Source organism: Balaenoptera physalus (genome assembly GCF_965194825.1).
Source record: "Balaenoptera physalus genome assembly, chromosome: 9".
Taxonomy (NCBI): domain Eukaryota; kingdom Metazoa; phylum Chordata; class Mammalia; order Artiodactyla; family Balaenopteridae; genus Balaenoptera; species Balaenoptera physalus.
In genome coordinates this window covers 13,890,188-13,912,204 of record NC_138888.1, presented here as the reverse complement: position 1 = coordinate 13,912,204, position 22,017 = coordinate 13,890,188, and the positions used below count along the sequence as shown (strand labels likewise).

General features: G+C 35.4%; 1 protein-coding gene and 1 long non-coding RNA gene across 3 annotated transcripts in view; one reads left to right on the top strand and one right to left on the bottom strand.

Moving 5' to 3' along the window:
• Positions 1-22,017, bottom strand: part of LOC309667003 — a 1,042,512-nt gene that overhangs the window by 31,011 nt on the left and 989,484 nt on the right. The window lies entirely within an intron of this gene.
• MYCT1 (MYC target 1) lies at positions 1,607-18,161 on the top strand. 2 transcript variants are annotated; one of them, XR_014267743.1, is made up of 3 exons: positions 1,607-1,735; positions 14,172-14,268; positions 15,616-15,722. XR_014267743.1 is itself a non-coding variant. In XM_082475797.1 (2 exons), the coding sequence occupies exons 1-2, from the start codon at positions 1,684-1,686 to the stop codon at positions 16,125-16,127; spliced, it is 564 nt and encodes a 187-aa protein (XP_082331923.1). In that variant the 5' UTR covers positions 1,669-1,683; the 3' UTR covers positions 16,128-18,161. The 2 variants fall into 2 exon arrangements, 1 of the variants encoding a protein (XP_082331923.1); XM_082475797.1 differs by lacking the exon at positions 14,172-14,268 and having other exon boundaries at positions 1,669-1,735; positions 15,616-18,161.

Sequence of the window (22,017 nt, the reverse complement as noted above, 5' to 3'; positions counted from 1 at the left end):
AAACAACCTAATTTTTAGAGAATTAGGAAGGCAAAAAATTTATATGTGATCAACTTCATATTATGCTTTTTTTCAGATTTTCCTAGATCTACTCAGGAATATATTACAGATTTCATGAAGATGATTACTGCTTCACACTAAATCATACTGTGATGACAATTAGGATGAATGAAAGTTACACAAGAGTTAATGCTAGAGTTAATCAAAGATGGAGGAAACCAGATTCTTGAATGCAGTTTAGTGAATTTATTAAGTACGGGTGGGCACTGTTACTCCTACTTCCAATGGCTTCCCAATGCTCAGTGGATCCAGGCTAAGCTTGTTAAGCTTGCAGACAAAGACTCTTGAAATTTTAACTAATCTATGTCTCCTGAGAAGTCTCATGTAATTCTTTCCCATAGCGCACTTTCCACTATATTCATCCAGAATACCCACAATATGAATTGTCATGATTCCTCTCTTTTTTTTTTTGACGTCTTTATTGGAGTATAATTGCTTTACAATGGTGTGTTAGTTTCTGCTTTATAACATAGTGAATCAGCTATACATATACATATATCCCCATATCTCCTCCCTCTTGCATCTCCCTCCCACCCTCCCTATCCCACCCCTCTAGGTGGTCACAAAGCACGGAGCTGATCTCCCTGTGCTATGCAGCTGCTTCCTACTAGCTATCTATTTTACATTTGGTAATGTATATATGTCTCTGCTGCTCTCTCACTTCGTTCCAGCTTACCCTTCCCCTTCCCCGTGTCCTCAAGTCCATTCTCTACATTTGGTGATGTTGTTCTTTCTACCTTATTACTCTTTCTCCAGTTGGTAAAATTATTTTCATACTGTCATACACAGTACCAAAGTCATCACTCCTCCATGAAGAAGAACATACTGTTATCATTGTACTGCTTACTATAAGGCTTAACCATTCTGTCATAATTGAATATTTGCATTTAGGTTGCCCCTAATTAGTTTTAAGTAGGGCCCTTCAGTGTAGAAACTGTTTTTTCTCATATTTACCTACCAATTTTCATAAAAAATTAAATATAAATAACATTTTAGAGGTATTAATGAAATAAAGAAATGACTTTTCAAAATCAACATCCCAAATAGAGCAAGAGACATTAAGAATTTTAGTAAGTAACTGAGTTATAGAATAGGTATTAGATAAAATTAATTGTACTGGAACAGAATATGGATTTCTGAAGAGCTTCCCCCCCGACTTACTACCTAAGTATAGCTTTCAAACATTGGAAAGCAGTCTATTTCTTTACCTGATATAAGTTTAACCCCAGTTAGATTTATATCTCAGCTGTAGCTGAGAGTTTGGAATCTTCCTCTGTATCAGTAGGAGAAGAGGAAAGAACAAGAAAAGGAGCCTCTTATCCCCAAAGCAGTTTGGAGATGGTGGAAAGGAGGGTACTTAGCAATTCAGCTGAGGAAATGACGAGAAGGAAATTGTTTTGTGTCTCAGGAACCGTGTGGAATTCCAAGATAAGAAAAACAGTTGCTAATTTGAGTATAAAAGCAGGAAACATGATATACTTATTTCCTTTTATGCAAACACAAGTATATGAGGGGTTGTGTGAAAATTATTTTTCTCCTGCTGAACCACAAAGACATAAAATCAAAGTGCTTCTTTTGGACATACTGGTTTTTCTTCTCGCTCTTCTCTTCCTTGTGGATATTATGGCTAATAACACAACAAGTTTAGGGAGTCCATGGCCAGAAAACTTTTGGGGTAAGATTTTCTTTAACTGTTTTTAATTTAAAATTAGGATGCAGAGAAATGTACTGCCTGAAAGTTATTGAAACATTGGAAGTCTCTGAGCCATTTTTTTTATGGTAAATTGATTACCTAAAGTTTTCATAGATTTATTACAAAAAATTTGTTCATATAAAATGTCCATAAAGTGGGCTATGAAGTCATTCAAGGAGAATCTGGGCAACACGTATAGATTATGGCTGGTGTTACAAAATAATAAGAAAATAATAGGAAATGCTAATTAGAAAACAGTAAGAATAAAACTGAGAAAAAATTTGTAAGTCATTGCTGTTTGGAAATTGATAATTGATTTGTTGGAAAATTAAGTTTTATTTGTCTTATGGTTATATAGATTATGTACCTTGTTTAATGAAACTGAGAATTTCTATAGAGATTATTTTAACTTACATTGTCAATGTTATATTCTTTAATTTCCAAAGTGAATCTAAATAATAAATCTGTACTGAAGGAGTGTGATGACATGATTAAATAAGAAATCGTATGAAATTAGACGAAAAAACTGCAACAGAACAAGTGGAAATAACACCACAAATAACATTATAAAGAAAGCCTATCAAGGGGAAAAAAGGAACAATACAAAGTAGCTTTTGGCTGGGTTCAGACACAGCTTCTAGGCAGTTAGCAGCAGCAGGACGGAGCTGAGGTCAAAACCACGAGTCTTCCAAGGCTGGAGACACAGGGAGAAGGGCTGAGACATGAAATTGACATGGATGCTTGGGTTCAGGGAAATTTAAAAAATAAAGGGGGCAAGTTGAGTTAAATCCAGAAAAAAACTTTAAAGGAGATAATGGAGTTTATGAAGAGATCGATAGCCCTATTTATTGGTCCAGAACAAATGTTTCATCTTCACAGAGAACTATTTCAGACTTTCCGTTGTGATTCCAAGGTACGTTTTGGGAACTATCAGGTGAAAAATGAGCAGCGATGCTGCCTGCTCCTAACAACCTACCTGATCGTCCCCATCACAGAAATCTGCATGGAAGGAATTAATTAATTCTTTTTTACCATCAACATTTATGTTTGTTTCAAGTCTGAAAATGAGGGATATTAATAAACATCATAATGTAATTATTAAAAAATTAAGAAAAAGAAAGTAAATTATACTTGCATATTGTAGAGAATGGCTTTGGTAATAAGTTATTCTATGTAGAAACCAATAGACAATAAATCTTCGAATTGTGGGAGTCTTGCTTATATAGGTTTCTTACAATACAGTTTGCTGTCCTCCTTTACAGAGAAAGTGAATGTGCTAAACACACGCTAAAAAATAGCTAGAGTGTGTTTACCCTAAATTCATCATTGCAAAAATAAGTAACTAAATAGATTATTCAAAAGTAAAGTAATTCTTACTGCAAAAAATAATCTGTAAAAGCCAAATCAATTTTTTTCAGGCCAAAGTTAAATTTCAGGTTTACTTAAAGACTTAAGGAAAAAAAATCATTATCTACTGGTTAAAACATGGATAATAATCATAAAATAAACCTCAATTAAAAACAGAATGTTTAATTGGAGTCTATTTACCAATCCTGAAACTTTTTTTTTAATATAGAAATCTATGCTTAAGAAAGAATTCAAACTTATTGTTCCAAAGATAGTTCCTAGTGTTTCTTTATCTTACTTTGTGAATACAACAGAAAATAGATGGAAATAATGAAAACCAGGAAGGGGAGTGTTACCTTGATAAGCATTAACAAAGCCAAAGAAATATGTTGAGTAGATACAATGTTATAACGTTTGATGATATGGGGAAAATATATAAAAGATCACATTAATTCCTCTGGGGTTCAAGAAAATATCAAGTGTAAAATGCAAAAATGTAAATGTGAATATATGAAATGTAAAAATTTCCTAAAATATAAATGTTGATCTTTTAAATTTTTATTTCCTTTTTGTACCTAAATTGATATCTACATCACTGTCTCCGCAAAAATATTATTTGGAAATCTTATAAAGCACAGTGCAATACATTGCCTATTGCTTCCAAAATCAATTGTCTGCTTGGCACTTTGAATTCAGAGAATAGAGAAAGAACAGTTTAGAGAAGCAAAACTTGTACATTTAACCATATGAATTTCCCAAACTTAGGCTGCATAAAAGTTGTTTTCCAAATATAATTTCCCTGATTTACTTTAATGAATGTTGAAAAATAAGATAATGATACCAGGTTATTACCAATAGTGATAGCCTGAAGTTTTTTGGTGATCACCCATTAAAACTTATTAAATGTTGTGCAAACATTACAGTAATTAGTGCGAAGGTGGGCAATAAAGTCGGCCTGAGAGTGACGACACAGCTGAAGACCACCACCTTGCATTTCTCACTTTTGCTTTCTTTGATGCACTTCCCTTCCCTACAAACATCCCCCATGAAGGCAGCAGGAAACATAACCTGTGAAAGTTTGCTGCGCTCTGCTTTAATGAAATAGACAAGTGTTGTTAAACTTGGTTAGTTTTTTGCTATTCAGAGTCTTAAAGAAGACCGTTTGGTTCTACTTCTTGCCTTACCACTTGTGTTCTTCCCTTTTGGCTAGCATTGTGAAAAATTGGGGAATTTATTGGTTTAGGAACTTGTATTTATTCACCTCATTTAATCCTCACCAAAACTATAACGTCTGTCCTCAAGAAGATTACACTCTTGGAGGAGATTATGTGACCATAAATATGCAAATATATGCCTATACTGTCATGGAATAATACAAGATAATGTACATTAAAATGGCAATGATTGTTATGAGTTAGAAAGACAAATATGGCAGAAATGGTCCCTAAATCCTCCTTAGAAAAAAAAAATGAGGCTTTATCTGTTCCTATAAATCAGATGAGTTTCAAATAGGGAGACAATTGTAGGAAGAACATTGTAGTCATTCATTTTTCTACATTAACTTATTAACTCATCCTTTCATCCGTTTATCTATCCAGTTCATTAGTTTACTCAGAAGCATTGACTGACCACTCCTTATATATTAGTCAATATGTCAGGTGTTAGTGAGATAAATAAGGCATAGTTGGAAATTTCAGGGAGTTCAGGAGAAGTGTTATCAGCAAATATGCAGAAGTAAAAACACACAAGCCGTATTTGTGGAGAAGTGTGAATGACTTGAGAAAGATTTGTGTAGTTTTGAAAGTCACTGTAAAAGTTTGACCTGATTTAACATAATTATTTTCAATTTACTTACTTCAAGTCTCCCCACTTTCCTCTTCCTTAGGACTTTTCTCTAAAGTTGGAAAGGGACAGTGGTGGTAGCTATACACTCTCAAGGTTATTGGAAGGAGAGGGCCATTGGTTCTTGATCAAGTTCTGGCCTCTGCTGACTACTGATGTGTATTTCTCATCTGCTTTAGGGGAATTGCCCTTTTTTCTTGCCTCCTCTGCTGAGGGCTCTTACCATAAAATTTGACTCGTATGGTCTGTGCAACATTTGCTAATGTCATAATTTTTCCTTTCTGGTCTACTGGCTCTTATTCAGGTACTTTTCCTTCTGTCTCAGTGGCACAGAACAATGTTGAATGCTCTCCCATAACCCTGGAGCTGTGTGAATTTGGACTGTATATCAGACCTTTAGACCTGGATATACTAATGTCCACACTTCCTCATTCCTCCTCTGCTTTTCAGGGACCCAGAGTTTCTCAGAGGGGATTGTCATCTTTCCCATCTGGATCCCTCTAAGAAGATGGGAATGGATACCAATTTCTCTGGCATTCCCTAAATCAATCTGTAGCTCATCACAGGCAGAGATGGAGTGATGGCCCCTTCTCCAGAACTCTTACTGGTCACATAGTTTATAGCCCTTCTTCTCTCTCCAAAACATCTCCTCTTTACACTGCTTCTGAAAGTTTACTTGTTATGGATTGAATGTTTATGTCTCCTCCACCGTTCATATGTTGAAGCCTTAACCCCCAAAGCAGTGTTATCTGGAGGTAGGACCTTTGGGTGTAATTTGGGTTAAATTAGAGGGTGGGGACGCCATGATGGGGTTAAGGGCCTTAAAAGAAGAGGAAGAGATGGCGCTCTTTCTCCCTCTGTCTGCGTGTATGCACTGAGGCAAGGACGTGGGCTCTCTCCAGAACCTGATCATGCTGGCACCTGGATCTTGGATTTCCTAGACCCCAGAACTGTGAGAAATAAACATCTGTTGTTTAAGCCACCCAGTCTATGGTATTTAAAGGGCAGCCCAAACTGACAAGGGCATGACTCGTAGACCATGGTTTATTTTTCCCAATACAGTTCATTATAGTAAAAAGGTATGTTCTTGAGTCCTTTAGGCTCTTAGCGTTTTGAAACTGCAACAAACAAACAAACAAAAACCAAAACACTTTTCTCTGTCTCACATTGTCTAGTGATTGCAGTAAAACAATTGGTTTTCAAGACTATCATCTATTCTACGTATTTAATAATCCTATTACCAATTCTAAACATTAACTTTTTCTTTATTCTGGGTATCCTTGATAACAGCCCTAATCCTCCACCAGATAATTGAGATGGAGGATTGTTAGTTGATTTGTTGGGCACTCAAGTGCAGTCAAGGGCAGAAAACCTTGGTTAATAGCTGAAAATTTTATTCCTTAACCTGTGGAAAAATATGTCACTTAGAGACCTACCTCAGCAGATGGGAGTAGGTTGTTTCCAGAGAGGTTGAGGAGGGAGAAAGTTTTGCTGGGCACGCATCCCAATGATGTTCTTTATATTCCCTCTTCCCAAATAGTAAACAAATACTGACTATATTTCAAATTCATATCTTTAATTTCCACTTTAAAAACTCTTGGACATTTCATATTAACAGCCTTCTAATTACTTCCTTTATATCAGTTACGTAGGAAGTTTGAATAACAAATGCTTTTCTTTAAAACTGCTGTATCTCAGTTCCATAGAGAGAAGTTTGAAGATTCATCTCTCACTGAACTCCATGCTCAGAGATTACGATTCAGTAGGTATGGAGCAGAGCTTAGAAGAATGTATTTTTTGATAGGTTCCTGACTTTAGAACTTCTGCATCTATGTTAATGAGAGAAATTTGCCTATAGTAGTCTTTTCTTATAATAGCCTTGTCAGGTTTTGGTATCAGTGTTATGCAGGTTTCCTAAAACAGGATAGGAATTGTTTTCTATTATCTGGAAACATTTGTGTAAGAGTGGCATTGTTTATTGTTTAAATGTTTGAAAAAGTTCACCAGCGTAATTATCGGTAGTATTTTTAATAGGAAGGTTTTAAATGAAAAGTCAATTTGTTTAACAATATTGGACTACTCAGATATTCTACTGCTTCTTTGATTGCTTTAGGGCAGGAATTGTATTTTCTAGGAATTTGCCCGTTTGAAGTAAATTTCTAAATGTGTTAACTTAAAGTTGTTCATGATCTTCTCTCATATGTTTTTCTAAAATTTATTATGAAAGTGTTCAAATATACAGAAAAATGTGAAGAATTTTACAGGGAATATCCATATACCTACCGCCTGGATTCTACTATTAACATTTTTATAATATCCATTCTATCTACCAATCTATTAGTTTATGTTTCCAAGTAAATTGCAGATATCCGTACACTTCCCCCTAATTAATTCAGCATGTATATTATTAACAGGAATTCAATATTTTTAAGTTTTTTTTTCTTTTTAAGGTCAAATGTACATACAATAAAATGTGTAAACTGATCAAAAATGAAGTGCACAGATCATAACTGAACATTTGCTGAATTTTGACAAATACATACACACCTGAGTAACCCAAGCCCCGATCAAGATACAGAACATTATCTCCAACCCAAAAGTTCCCTAATGACACTTCCTAGTCAATCCCTGTCTACGTCATCCCCAGAGGAAACCACTAATTATGTATTTATTGAAAAAAAATCCATGTATAAGTGGACCTGTGCAGTTCAAACCTGTGTTGTTCAAGGGTCAGCTGTGTTTCTACCTTTGTGAGGTCTACTTTTTTTCCTGTTTGCTATTACTCTTAGGGAATAGCTCTTTGGAAGCCCAACTCAGAGTCTAGAATATTTCCCAGAGTCTATCCTCCTTGGTATCACCTGAAATCCAGTCTTTGTTTTCTAAGCCTACTGAGATTGCACAGAGTTCTACTCAGATTTTTTGCCTCTTTTGCCTCGCTTTACAGATTACTGTACGAGAGATTTTCTTTTCTCTTAGAATTTGCTCCCTCAAGTCAGCAGTTTGGGTAGGTCTCTGATGGCTTCAACCAGATTTAAAAAAATATTTTTGATCTGTATTTTATAATTGGTCCCAGTGGCTTGATACATGTTAGTTTATCACACAGAGAAAGTGATGGTCTACCCTGTTCCTTCTGAACATAATTTAACTTACCTTCTACTCTAACAATACTGTTGACTAATTATATTCAGAGTATGACTTATGCCTTGTGACTTTGGTCAAAACTACTTCCAGATCTCCCAGATTTTTCCTTACTTGTCCTACAATTGAGTCTAGTTTCCAGTAAGCCAGAAAGAAAAAAGAAAATCAAGGGTGGCAGTTAGGCATCAGAAGTGGGACAGGATAAAATTTACATAGGGCGGTCAGGGTAAGCCTCAATGAGAAGGTGACATGTGAGCAAAGACCTGAAGTCACCCTTGTAGATGGCTGATAAAAGAGTTTCAGGAATAGGTTACCGCAAGCAGGAGGCCCTAAATTGGGAGCACAGCTGATGTGTTTAAGGAATGGCAAACAGGGCAGTGTGGATGGAGCTGAATGAGCCAGGGGAAGAGTAGTGATGAGCACAGATAATTGAGAACAGATCAAATTGGAGCTTTAAGGCCATTTGGGAGAGTTTACATTTACTCTGGGAGAAATGAAGGGTTTAGAACAGAAGAGTGATGTGATTTGACTAATACTTTCAAAGGTTCACTCTGGCTACTGTATTGAGAATTGAGCAAGGAGAGAAGCAGGAACCAGAGAGAAGGCTATAGTAAGAGTCCTGGTCACAGATGATGCTGACTTGGATCAGGGAGGTAGCAGAGTAGATAATGAGAAGTTGAATTGTGGATATATTCTGAAAACAGACCCAATAGGATTTTCCGGGAGATGAGATACACATAGGAAATACTTACTCTTTGTTTAAAGGATTGTAATTAAAAGTTTTCTGAACCTTAAATTTAATTCTTCCTAAAAACGATTTTTGCCAAAGTCTTATTGTCTGAACCATCCTCCTGTATACTCTAGGATACCAAGAACAGCATAGCCTACTTCAATAATAGCTAAGCTTAATGATTCTTACAACTGGAAAAGATTTTGTGAATGTTCTGTTGTCAAAGATAAAATCACTTTTCAGATATCAGAACGATTCAACTCAAGGCCACTAGATGGTGACCTCTACTAAATTTTGACACTAATGGACAGAATTCTAGGTATGGGTAAGATTTATTGAAAACCACGTTCAATATTAGAATCTTAGAATTGGAAGGGACTATAGTGACCATTATCATTAGGCCAGGAAGGGTCAAATGACTTGGGAAAGTTATATAACCATTAGTAATAATAGCTGTCATTTATTGAGGACTTAGGTGCCAGCCCCTTGGTAGTTGTATAGACACAGGTTACAAAATAGGATAACAACACTTAATTTATATGCTATGCCCTGCTAATGTTAGAGTTTGTTCCTTTTTTCCTTTAAAGGGAGATCTACCTTTTCTAAGGCAATCATTTGGTCTTTTTAGTTGCATTTTATTGTAATTACATGAAGTAAAATTATTTCCCCTTGATTCTACATTTTAAAAGTTTCTATTTTCTTTTTTTTCTTGAAATGAACCTTATGTACTTTTCTCTATAGATTAACATTTTAGAATATTTTATTTGTCAGAAGAGACTGTGGTAGAGAGGCTCAAAGGGCATGTACACTGAGACCATGTATAGGAACACTGTAAACTTTAAATCGAAATGGTCAAAATAAAGTAAATATGTCTCTTTAATCTTATCTATTATACCTGCTTATATCCTGAGATATTTAGAATCTTCCATCAGACCCTAGTGGTTACATTGGTTTATACACAAAAGCAAGGACATGTACTTTTCAAACTTGAGTATTTGTCTTTTCATTTTATGTCATACCTGAGTGAAAGCCCCCCTGACCAGTGCTAGTTGTCAATATTCAATTATTAAAATAAATTTTGTTAGTTCTACAACATAAACCTTAGACTCTGTTTCAACATCAATAAAATTAGGAGACTGTGGGACTTCCCTGGCGGTCCAGTGGTTAAGACCCCACACTTCCACTGCAGGGGGCACGGGTTCGATCCCTGGTCGGGGAACTAATATCCTGCCCACCATTCAGTGCAGCCAAAAAAACAGTAAGAAATAAAAAATAAAATTAGGAGTGTGAGCTGAAACATTTTTAAGAGTTTGTTTTAATTGAAACCTTGTATCTCTGATTCTATATCTGAAGTTGTTGATACTTAAAATTCTCCAGTGGAGGCTGTTGATTTAGGGAAGTATAACTGTAGAGTACATAATACTGCCTTACCATATTTTCCCCAAGTATCTCTGTCTGTAACAGGTTACTAAATCTGGTATTAAGTTGATACAATTTTTATGCATTTTCACTTTCATTTTAGATTAATATTTTCTTAGAACACACCAAAGAAATAAAGCATTTCCCTAATTGGGTTGTTTGACAGTTAAGTGATATAATACACTTAAAATAGTGTCCGAGACCTATAACTTAAATTAATCAAATTAGAAATGGATATTACTGTTTACCACAATAATAAAATAAAAATAGGTTTGCATTTTATAAACTATATTCCTCCAAACATCAAAATTTTCTTAATCACAGTTTTAGTGAATGAAACCTTTCTAGCTTAGAATAATAAAAGTTCAAATTTAAAAGGAGCTTACAGTTTACCAATGAAGTGTCTACCTAATGCATTATTTTCCTACTCAAGGGCATAATAACATTAAGATGGATCATAATATATCTTTCATTCATCTATTCTAAATAGGAAGACAGAAAATCTGAGTGAGTTTATTCATATTCTTTGATTAAAGTTTCTCACGGTAATCAACTCATGGATTCTCTGGAGTATAAACTAATGAATAAACTCTTTCAGGGGCAACTGATGACAATGTACAGTAATAAATTATTCAAATATGTGCAATATGCCACACGAAAACAAAGATTGCCAAAAACTCACTGAAATAAGGTAAAATTAGGTATTTTTCTTAACCAAAGAACCAAATTTAGCAAAATGCCTGGACTCATGTACTTATTTGGAAAGAAGACAAAAGGACTGGGTTTTATGAAGTATTTGAGCAGTTCATGATTTTTATTTAGCTCTTTTCTAAGAGCAACTAAAACATTTATTTCAGTGAAATCCAGAATTTAGGTAACCATTATAAGCAACACAAAACTTAAAGGAACTTTATAATGATTATACTAATAATTAAAATTTGATCCAGCAAATCTATTCTCTGATAAACTATTATGGCATAAAATGGCAAAGACAAGTAAGTATAATAAAGTAAGCAGATGCTAACATTTCTAAAACATAATTTAATCTGATTATTAAATTACTGCTAGAAAATAACATTATCATTTACATCATGGGAGCAAGAGTATCTAAGCCTCAGTTTATCACCACTACCCCCCTCAATGTCTTATTTCTAGGACATTAGGTGGTATGATACTTTGGAATAATTTTTACATTCTTTTCACTTTGGGTCTCTCATGACCAGGTTCTTTCCTATTCTTACTACAACTTCCCAGATTAAGCCATTATTACTGCATGTTGGAACCATTGCTTCACTATCCTCCCTGTTTCTCTGCTTTCAGTCTACCACAGATATCACTACCTGCTCCATCTTCATCCTTCCTAATGGGTAATTTTGCTCAAGCCTCTTCTTTGCCCACAGTGGAGAGGTTGAACTTCTTGGAGAAGTACTCATGGTCTTCCATCATCTGACCCCCAACTTATTGCAGGTAAAGTGGCCAATGACCCACTCACTGCCACATCTAAAGGACATTTGTCTTATTTTAAGTCTTCTAGAATGTTAACTCTACTAGGGCTGAGACTTTATTTTCTTCCCTGCTCTCTCTGTACTTAGCGGTACTTGGTATCTAGTGGGTGCTTTATGTGTTAACAAATGAAGAGTAAATATCTCTGGGGCATCTGGCTGCTAATCGTACTACCTAAAATTCTCTCCTCACTTTGATTCAGTGCTAGTAATCTCTCTTGTCTCCGTGGACCACCCTAATTAGCCCTTCTTTGTTTCCCTGGTGTTGACTTCCACCACCGGTTAAATTCTGGTTTTCCTGCAAGTTTGTTCTTAACTCGCTTCTATAAACATAGTCCTTTCCTTTAGTAGAAATGCTTTCCATGGATGGTTGAACTCTTGTAGCATGAAGATTCCCAGTTTTGCTTCTCTTTAAGCTCCATATTTATTTAACCCTGAATTCCAAATATATATCCCAGGGACACACAAATTCAACATCTTTCTAATATCAGCTTCAGCCCCAGTTCTACATTCTCACATTTCTTCCACGTTTGGATGAATGATACTAGTATCAACCTATCCACCCTCACCTGCCCACGCCAGAACCTGAGAGTCATTCTAGATTCATCCTTTCCTCAGTGTAGCAAAGCGTGGTTTTTTTACTGGTTGACTTTGTGTGTGTGTGTGTGTGTGTGTGTGTGCGTGTATGTGTGTGTTTGGTTGGTTTTTACTGGTTGATTTTTATTTTTAGAAGATGAAGGTGGGGAGGGATTGTATGTCCTTTGTTTTAAATTTTCTTTTGTTTTGAAGGATCCCCAAGTTTCCCCTCAATCTTGCCTCCTTTCTCCTTCATTGTGTGGCTCCCCAAAAGCACCTATCCTTTTCTTTCTTTCTTTTTTTAAACAGCTTTATTGAGATATATTTCACAGGCTATGTAATTCACCCACTTAAAGTATACAATTAAATGATTTTTTTTTATAGTTACACAGTTGTGTGACCACCACCACAATCTGATTTAAGAACATTTTATCCTTCAAAAAGAAACCTGTCCCCATTAGAGGGCCCTCCCATTCCCTTCCATCTCACCCCCTTGCCCTAGACCATCACTAAGCTACTCTCCGTCTATATAGTTTGTGTGTTCTGGACATTTCATGTAAGTAGAATATAAAATATGTGATCTCTTGTGCTTGGATTCTTTTCTTCCCTACAGGAAGGTTACTTTCCGAGACTGCCTCTTCCCATACCTATATTCACTTGTAAGTCTGTTTCCTATAGCCAGCGTGCTCATGGACCAGTTCACCTTTTCATTATTTTTACAGTATTTCCAGAATTGCCCTTCTTCTCCATGATAGCTTATGGTAGAAGTATGGGAGATAATTTACTGGTTTCTGTTTTCCATCACTTATTTTTAATTTACTGGTTTCTATTTTCCATTGCTTATTTTATTTTTTAAATTAATTAATTAATTTTAAAATTTTTGGCTGCATTGGGTCTTCGTTGCTGCCCACGGACTTTCTCTAATTGTGGAGAGCATGGGCTACTCTTCTTGCGGTGCGCGGGCTTCTCATTGCGGTGGCTTCTCTTGTTGCGGAGCACAGGCTCTTGGAGCACAGGCTTCAGTAGTTGTGGCTCGCAGGCTCTAGAACGCAGGCTCAGTAGTTGTGGCGCACGGGCTTAGTTGCTCCGAGGCATGTGGGATCTTCCCGGACCAGGATTCGAAACTGTGTCCCCTGCATTGGCAGGCAGATTCTTAACCACTGTGCCACCAGGGAAGTCCCCCACTGTTTATTTTTTAGGTAAATTGAAGTTTGAATTTTTTTTCTGTCTTCTAATTATGCTGAAGGCATGGTTTTGTATAATTTTATTTGGTCATCTTGTTTTTCTCTATTGTTTTTTAGAAGAAATTTTGGAAAATTCTGATTTACATGGTTTCACTGCCTTGGCAGCCCAGATTTTCTATAATTCCTTTTTTAGGTTCCAAATCTTGGGGCACTGATAAGTACAAGTTAATGTGGAATTTTACTGTATTATCAATAAGGTTAATTTTAGGTTCTGACTGTGTTTATTGCTTTTTCCAGAGCAAGCCTAACTCTATGAAATCCCAGTCTCAAGAGATTGCACTTTAAGGCTATGACTCAATATTATTTTGATGAGAGACATTTTTGAAGAACAATACTGGGTCTAGAAGATCTGTCATAAGTCATCTTGTGTTTCAGAAGTCATCTTCTTAGTATAAAGAATTTATTGCTTAGATTTGACTTCAATAGTTGTTCTGGAGGATTTTGATATAAGCATCTGTGATAATTGTGAAAATAGGACATAACAAATATAGTCTTACCACGGGAGATAAATGTGACAATATAAGGTGGAAAGACACTAAAATATATCCAAAAATTAAGGAGCAATGATTATTCTTTTGTATTTGTTAATATTGGTTTGTTTTGTTACTTCTGCATCATAGATTTTGTGTATACCATCATAGATTGCAACGATAAACTGGAGAGAACTTTGGCAATCATAAAATCTAACCCCTTCATTTGAAGAAAGTAATAAAATAAGTGAGTCTAAATAAATTTTATAAAAATCACACAGTATGTTAGGAATAGAGCTGAGTTTGGCACCCTAAATCAGTCATCTTTTGCTGTGTAACAATCCACCCCAAAACATAGTGACTTAAAACAACCATTTACTTAGCTCACAATTCTGTGGGCTGGCAACTTGGGCTGGGGTCAGCTTGATGGATTTTCTGCTGGTCTTCTTTCATGGACCACACTCAGTTTTTGGGTTGACTGTATTTAAAATTCAATGCATACTGAGTTTTCCAAACAGAAATTTTAAAATTATATCCAGGTATCAGGAAAAATATGTTGAAATGCACAGAATTTGAGAGAGAAAGACAGGCTTTGGGATAGTGGGAAAATCAACAAGGCTTGTGGGTTAGATCATGGGGTAGAGGGTCGGTAAGTGTGGTGGGTGATAAGGCCAGAAGGGTCTTCTAATATCCAGCATGTCTTTCGATTCAATGCAGGGTCTCTGCTACCCAGTTTTATTCAAGAATATGTTTTTAGTTCACAAGAAGAAGCGATAAGGTAGAATTTCCATTTGGGAATGGCATTTTTCCTTCCTAGCAACAGGAAATCTGGACAAATACAAGTTCTGTGAGTTGGAGGATACTGGCGTTATAGCAGAGATTCCCTGGGGAATCAGGGGACAGGAATTTCATATCACAAGGGCATGATAACAGCATGAACCAGGTTGGGAACCAAGAAAGAGCACAGTAGTCTGCATAGGTCATGTCATCAATGAGTCAAAGATATAGGTGACAGTCCAGGAGTTCTGGAAATATGACATAAATCAGTCAGCCCCCCAGGTGGTTCTAGCCCAGCACTTCCTGTCTCAGAATGAGAACAGGAAGTGAGGCATCATGCAGCCTGCAGGTGGAAGACATTGGTGGGGATGATGAAAGCAGACAGAGGAAAAGGCAAAGTCAATGTGACTATGAAATTTTTTATCAACTTTTGGCACATTAGTTGCTACTGTAACTCTAAAGGAAATAATCTCTGGACTATATTTGCAACTCTATAAAATATATGAGCTAAAGAACAGGCTTTTTTAAAAAATGAGACTTTTTAATTACTAATTTCTTAAAGGTAATAAAATAGCATAAGCAATGTGGAACGCTACAGTTAAAAAATCTCATTTTGTATCCTTTATTCTTTTGCTTTGATAAACGGCAGCATATCAGCTTCATTTATTCATATCCACCTAGCACCATCTTCTATTTCCCAAATCCAAAAAAATCTAAGTTAATCATGTAATCCATAGTAACCATTTGTATTTTGCCTGTGTATTTAGTCGGACACCTGTTTACAAAGCAAATTGCCTCTTTGTTTTCTTTGTTTCAGAGGGTGTTATAATGTCCTTCACAGTGTCCATGGCAACTGTACTTGTAATTGGAGGATTTATTTGGGCTTTGTTTGTTTGTTTGTCTCGAAGAAGAGCCAGTGCCCCCATCTCACAGTGGAGTTCAAGCCGGAGATCTAGATCTTCTTACACCCATGGCCTCAACAGAACTGGATTTTACCGCCACAGTGGCTGTGAACGTCGAAGCAACCTCAGCCTGGCAAGCCTCACTTTCCAGCGCCAAGCTTCCCTGGAACAAGCCAATTCCTTTCCAAGAAAATCAAGCTTCAGGGGCTCAACTTTCCATCCGTTTCTGCAAAGTCCACCACTTCCCGTGGAAACTGAGAGTCAGCTGGTGACTTTCCCTTCATCCAATACCTCCTCCACCATCAACACTTCCCACAGTCTGGGCCGTCCTGATTTCCACTGGTCCAATCACAGTCTTCGGATTGGCCTTTCAACACCAGCCCCACCTGCCTATGAGTCAATCATAAAGGCTTTCCCGGATTCCTGAGTAGGGTGCTTTTGTTTCTGTTTCTCTCTTTTCTTGTCTTTTATTGAAAGGAAATGACAAATAGGCTAAACAGAATTTTGAGGACATGGCCCAAATGCCTAACGAGTTTCTAACCTGAAACGAGCACACACAAGTTGGACATTACAATGTAAAACACATTTTCTTTGAACACATCTTTTTTCTTTGTCTCACAAAAGAATAATATTTTTCCAAATAGTTGTATATTTATGTATTTTGTATTCGATGTGAGAATTATTATAGATAGTGATTCTTATCTAAGAATCAGCTGGATACAGTATATATATTTTAGACTAAAATAAAAACTTTAGATATTTGTGGTTTACAATCCTCATTTGCTGTCCAATGTGACTATAAAGGGGAAAAAAATCACTTAAAAGTGTATAACTTTTTTTAAAAAAATTTCTATCCTAAGGAATTTTAATTTAATTTTCATTAGAAAGACAAGTGAACCACATTACCATCTTGGATTTTTAATGGATTATATGGACACAAAATGACAGAACGTAGGAGATTCTAAAGTTCCTTGATTCCACTCATTTATGAGAAGTGAGGGAATCAAGCAAAGGAAGCTGAACTCAGTGGGTGTTGCAGAATACTATAATAATTCTGACACTTATTTTTCCCCCAGACTCCTTTTGTGCTTTCCCCAAGAATAGTTATCCACATCACTGAGACAAAATCCTTGTTTTTACTCACACGGTGATTTAACATTTCTTTACTGTTGTGGTTATATTGTTATAAAAACAACAACAGCAAATCCAATTCATTTGATCTAAAAACAAACTTTAACACTGAGCTTACATTTTTTTTTTAAGGAATAAATTTTATTTCTTACATTTAAAGCTAGCAACTGGGAAAGCACGTTATCTAGGGATCTTCTGCAACTTCACAGACAAATAAGGAAGCGTTAGTGGGGAGAAAGTCTTTCAGCCAAATAGGTGTTACAACCATGAAGAATCCTCCTTCCTGGATGGACTCATTGGTCATCATCTTTTATTTGCTTCTCTGTGAATTTCAACTTCAGCTTCTGTGAAGAGTCTTTGCACAAGGGTTAAACTATGTCAAATGGTCCTTGGTGCAGATAGTTATTTAAGGAGTCCACCTCCACAGGTAGCCACCCTCCTAAAGGAAGAGACCTTCAGTGGCCAGATGCCTGTGGCTGCCCTTTTTCATTTAAGGACACGAGTTCACAGGATTATTACTCAAAAGACCTGTGGTTTGTTTCTGATATAATGAATATTTAGCTTATGTTGCTGTTTGTTTCTCTGAACATTGGAATTTTCCGTGAAGAAAAATGTACTCTCATTTTAGTTTCTGCAATGCAGCTGTCCCAGCTAATAGTGTCTGAATATGGCTCAAGAATGGAATAATTTTTACTTAATAAAAGATTCTGTATAGCATTTTCTTTCTTGTTTTTTATTTAGCTTACATTTTCCATTGTTCTTCAAGGACAATTATGCTAAAAGATGTCTATAGTAAATGTCTATAAATAGATGCTCTCTAATGCAATATACCTGAAAGAAGAAAGAAAGAAGGAGGGAAGGAAGGAAGGGCAGAAGGAAGGAAGAAAAGAAAAAAAAGCTCGCAGGATAACGGATTTGTTGTAAGTTGTTTTTGGTCAAACTTGGCAGTTACCATACAGCCACGTAAGGTTTTAAGAGATCATTAATTTAGTAACAAGTCTATCTTTTGCTTGTGAGTCATCCTTAATGTTTAACATGAGAAGTAAGCAAAGTGTATGGTTTTTGTCTAGAATTTATGTTGGGAGTAAAAACTGCTTTATGTCTCTCAAATGAGGAAAATGAGAGCAGAAATCCCCTGGATATTTAACCATCTGGCAGAATTATTGCCTCCTCTCTCCCCAAGTTATGAAACAATCAAAATGGGTATCTTGTAAAAATTGTGCAATGTATGAAATGTGAAATTAAAGCAAAAATTGGAGACATTTTTTAGTTGTATTTGTTTTATTTGAAATATTTAGTTGATTACAGAATAAAATTAAACTGGTGTCAATTTTGATTCAGAGTTTATTTATTGAATAGCCTGTGACTATTTCCTATTTATTTGGTATTTTAACTCAGTTAAGACCATTCTCTATAAACTATTCCAGAGACACAAACCTTACTTTTTCTAATAACGTATAACAGAAAAAAGGTAACATCACAAATAAAAGAAACAGAATTTTCAATGTATTAATACAGATGTAAAAATAAGTAAGTTATTTGTTAAAAGCATTAGATTCTTACCTCGCTAGATAAACAATTCCAAAATTATTTAACTATTTTAGAGAATAAACTTTTTTATCGAGATATAGTTGGCATATAACATTATATTGGTTTGAAGTGTACAACATAAATATTTGATATACTTATATATTGCAAAATGATCACCACAGTCCAATCTAATTAACATCCATAACCACACATGGTTACTTGTGATGAGAACTTTGAAGATCTACTCTCAGAAACTTTTAAATATACAATATGGTATTATTAACTATAGTCACCATGCTGTACATTACATCTCTGGGGTTTATTTATTTCAGAACTGGAAGTTTATACCTTTTTTGATGACCTTCACCCATTTGATCTCCTCTCCCTTCCCCTGCCTCCCATGTCTGGCAATCTATTCTCTGATATCAGTAGAAAGTCCCATTTATTCATTTGGAATTTTGCCTAATATATTCATGTCTTGAAGCAACTAGGAATAAACTTTTTGAAACTAAGAAAAAGAACCCTAGTAATACATGAAAACCACAAGCAAAAGCTGAAGAGCTATAGAAGTGTCTGGTTTTATTGCAAGTGGTGGCTGATTTACAGATAAGGAAGAAAAAAATCAAGCCAGAAATTTCCAAAATTAATTAGCTTCTGGGTAACAGGAGCAAAAGATGGACAGTTTGCTTATCTTTCATAGTGTGAGAGTACAGGACACACTCTTTTGTCTGCCAAACCCTCTGCTAGTCTGAAAACCATATTCCTTTCCCTGACTATCCACATGATTATGGCAGTAACAATCACTGCGTCAAATGTAACCTCATTAATTGGTCTAGGAAAAGGCATCTGACCAAGCAAATCCAGTGGACCTTTGCAAAGGATTTTGTGATAGGGATCCCAAGAGAGGCCAATATCTCTCAGATGCTTAAAACTGTAAGAAGTAAAATTTAAAAGCGTTTTTTCTACCACATGGTAGGAAAGAAAGCAAACTGATCCACAGAGAGAAATAGAAAAAAAAAAAAGGAATTGCCAATGGATTTGAAATTCTTAGTCCCTGTAGCTCCTGAAGGCTGGCTGTATACATCCCTTGCCTTCCTAAGGCATGGCTAATGAAATCTTTCTTGGATTCAACTGAATATCACAACAGCTTTCTAGCAAATTCTCATTTTTCTATAAACCAAATTGGGTTAGACTACAATAACTGGCCAGAAAGGTTTCTAACTAAACAGATATTTAATATATACTGCTTTCTCTCTGAAGCTGATAAATTGCCAAATATGGGCATAAGCATATTATGAGAAATTATATTGGCAACTGCTAGTAAAATTAGAGTATCTATCTTAGGAGATTAGGTATGTAGACAAAAAACAGATTATATAGCAAATGGTAGAAAAGAAAGGAAATAATGAAAACTAAAAAGTGAAAGCATAAGATCAGAATTAAAATAAAATCAATTACATTCTTTACAAAATTAATTCAGACGAGATAAACACAACACAAAATAACAGCTTCTATTGGATGAAAAAAATTCCAGCTGCAAGCCAATTGTAAATCTTGCCTAAAATGAAGTGATTCAGAAAAGTTGAAAGTATAGGCAAAGATATATTAAAGTATACCTATTATGAATATCAGAAAAAGTTGAATTCAAGATGAAATATGTGAATAGAACAAAGAGTATTGCTTTATAATATTAAAGACCATAATCCCAATGAAAATATAAATTATCTTGAGTCTTAGGTAGCAAGTAGCAAAGCACAAGAAATGTCTTTTTTTAAAAAATTAATTTCTTTTATTTATTTATTTTTTGGCTGTGTTGGGTCTTCGTTGCTGCGTGCGAACTTTCTCTAGTTGCTGCTAGTGGGGGCTACTCTTCGTTGCAGTGCATCATTGCGGTGGCTTCTCTTGTGGATCACGTGCTCTAGGCGTGCGGGCTTCAGTAGTTGTGTCACATGGGCTCAGTTGCTCCGCGGTATGTGGGATCTTCCCGGACCAGGGCCTCAACCCATATCCCCTCGCCACTAGGGGAGTCCCCAGAAACGTCTTCCTAAAACAAACTACAGACACAGTGAGGGATATAAAGAAATATTTGAGTATATATGGGGGACATGCTTTAATTTTTAAGATATTTTATTTTATGCCTAAATTAATTTATACATTATTTGAAGATATACATAATTAATTTAGTATATTAATTCTATTGAGAAACAGAAAAAAGAAATGGAATTGCCAGTGGATTTGAAATTCTTAGCCCTTGCAGCTCCTGAAGGCTGGCTGTATACATCCCTTGCCTCAATATTTTAAGATATTTTATACCTAAATTAATTTATACATTCAATCTATTTCAGTCAGAATCCTTCCATAAAGGCTTATGTTTTGTTTTTGTATCTGTTTTTTTTTTTGTCGTTTAACTTAGATGAAGATAGAAAGTCATGTTGGAAATAAAACTTAAGAGACAAAGTCATCAAAATTCTGAGAAAGAAGAGTAATAAGAAGAGACTTGGCCTATTAGATATCAAAATATTCTTAAAGCTGAAGTAGTCATTCAACAAAAAAATCAAAAGAAAATAATGTACAAATCAGTCGAACAGAATAAACAACATAGAAATAGAACAAAGTATGTATGGAAAATTAGTTATGATGAGGGTAGAATTTCTAATGAATGAAAAAATTGATTAACAAATGTTTTGGGGAAAACTGGATGGCCATAGAGAAAAATCTCTCACTTATCTTAAAATAAGTTCAAAATGAATAAGAAAAATAAAACATTAAAATAAAATAAAGGCATATCATAAAAATAGAAAAATATTTTTAAAATATATACTTAGAAATAACTTTTCTAAGTGAGTTTGGATGGTGGGAGATCAGATTTTTTTAACTCTGAAGGTAATTTTTTTTAATGAATAAATCTTACTATTTAAAATCTATATTTGAAACCAACTTTATGAGACTTAGTTCATATGCAATTAGATGCAGAGCATTTTAAGTGTTGAATTTGATCCATTTTGACATAGGTACACACCCATGTTACCATCACCATATTCAAGATACATAACACTTGCATCACCACAAAATGTTCTCTTATACTCCTTTCCCAGTCAATCCTCATTTTCTACCTCCAGGTTGAAGCAAACATGGATGTACTTCCTATCATTATAGATTAGGTTTATTCATCCTGGAGTTTTGTACAAATGAAACCACACAATGTATGCTATTTTGTGTCTGCCTTCTTTCCCTCAAGATAAGTATTTGAAATTCATCCATGTTGTTGCATGTTTCAAGGATTCATTTTTTTAACAGACAAATAATATTCCATCGAATGCATATATGATGACTTCTTTATTTGTTGGACATTTCTTTCCCAGTTTTTGGCTATTATGAATAAAATTTCTGTGAACATCTGTGTCCAAATCTTTGTATGGATCTATAGTAAGCTGAGGAATAGCCTCCAAAAAAATCAGGTCCTAATCCCTGGAACCCATAAATGTTACCTTTTATGGGAAAAGGGTTTACACAGATATGATTAAGCTAAACATTTTGAGATGGGGAGATTAGCCTGAATTATGCAGGTGGGTTGTAAACGCCATCACAAGTGTCCTTAGAAGACAGGCAGAGGGAGATTAGACACACAGGGGAGAGAAGGTGATGTGAAGACAGAG

Coding starts and splice junctions, on each gene's coding strand:
- MYCT1 (XM_082475797.1), top strand. CDS start 1,684: ATGGCTAATAACACAACAAGTTTAGGGAGTCCATGGCCAGAAAACTTT. Junction 1,736..15,615: donor ATGGCCAGAAAACTTTTGGG/GTAAGATTTTCT, acceptor TCTTTGTTTCAG/AGGGTGTTATAATGTCCTTC.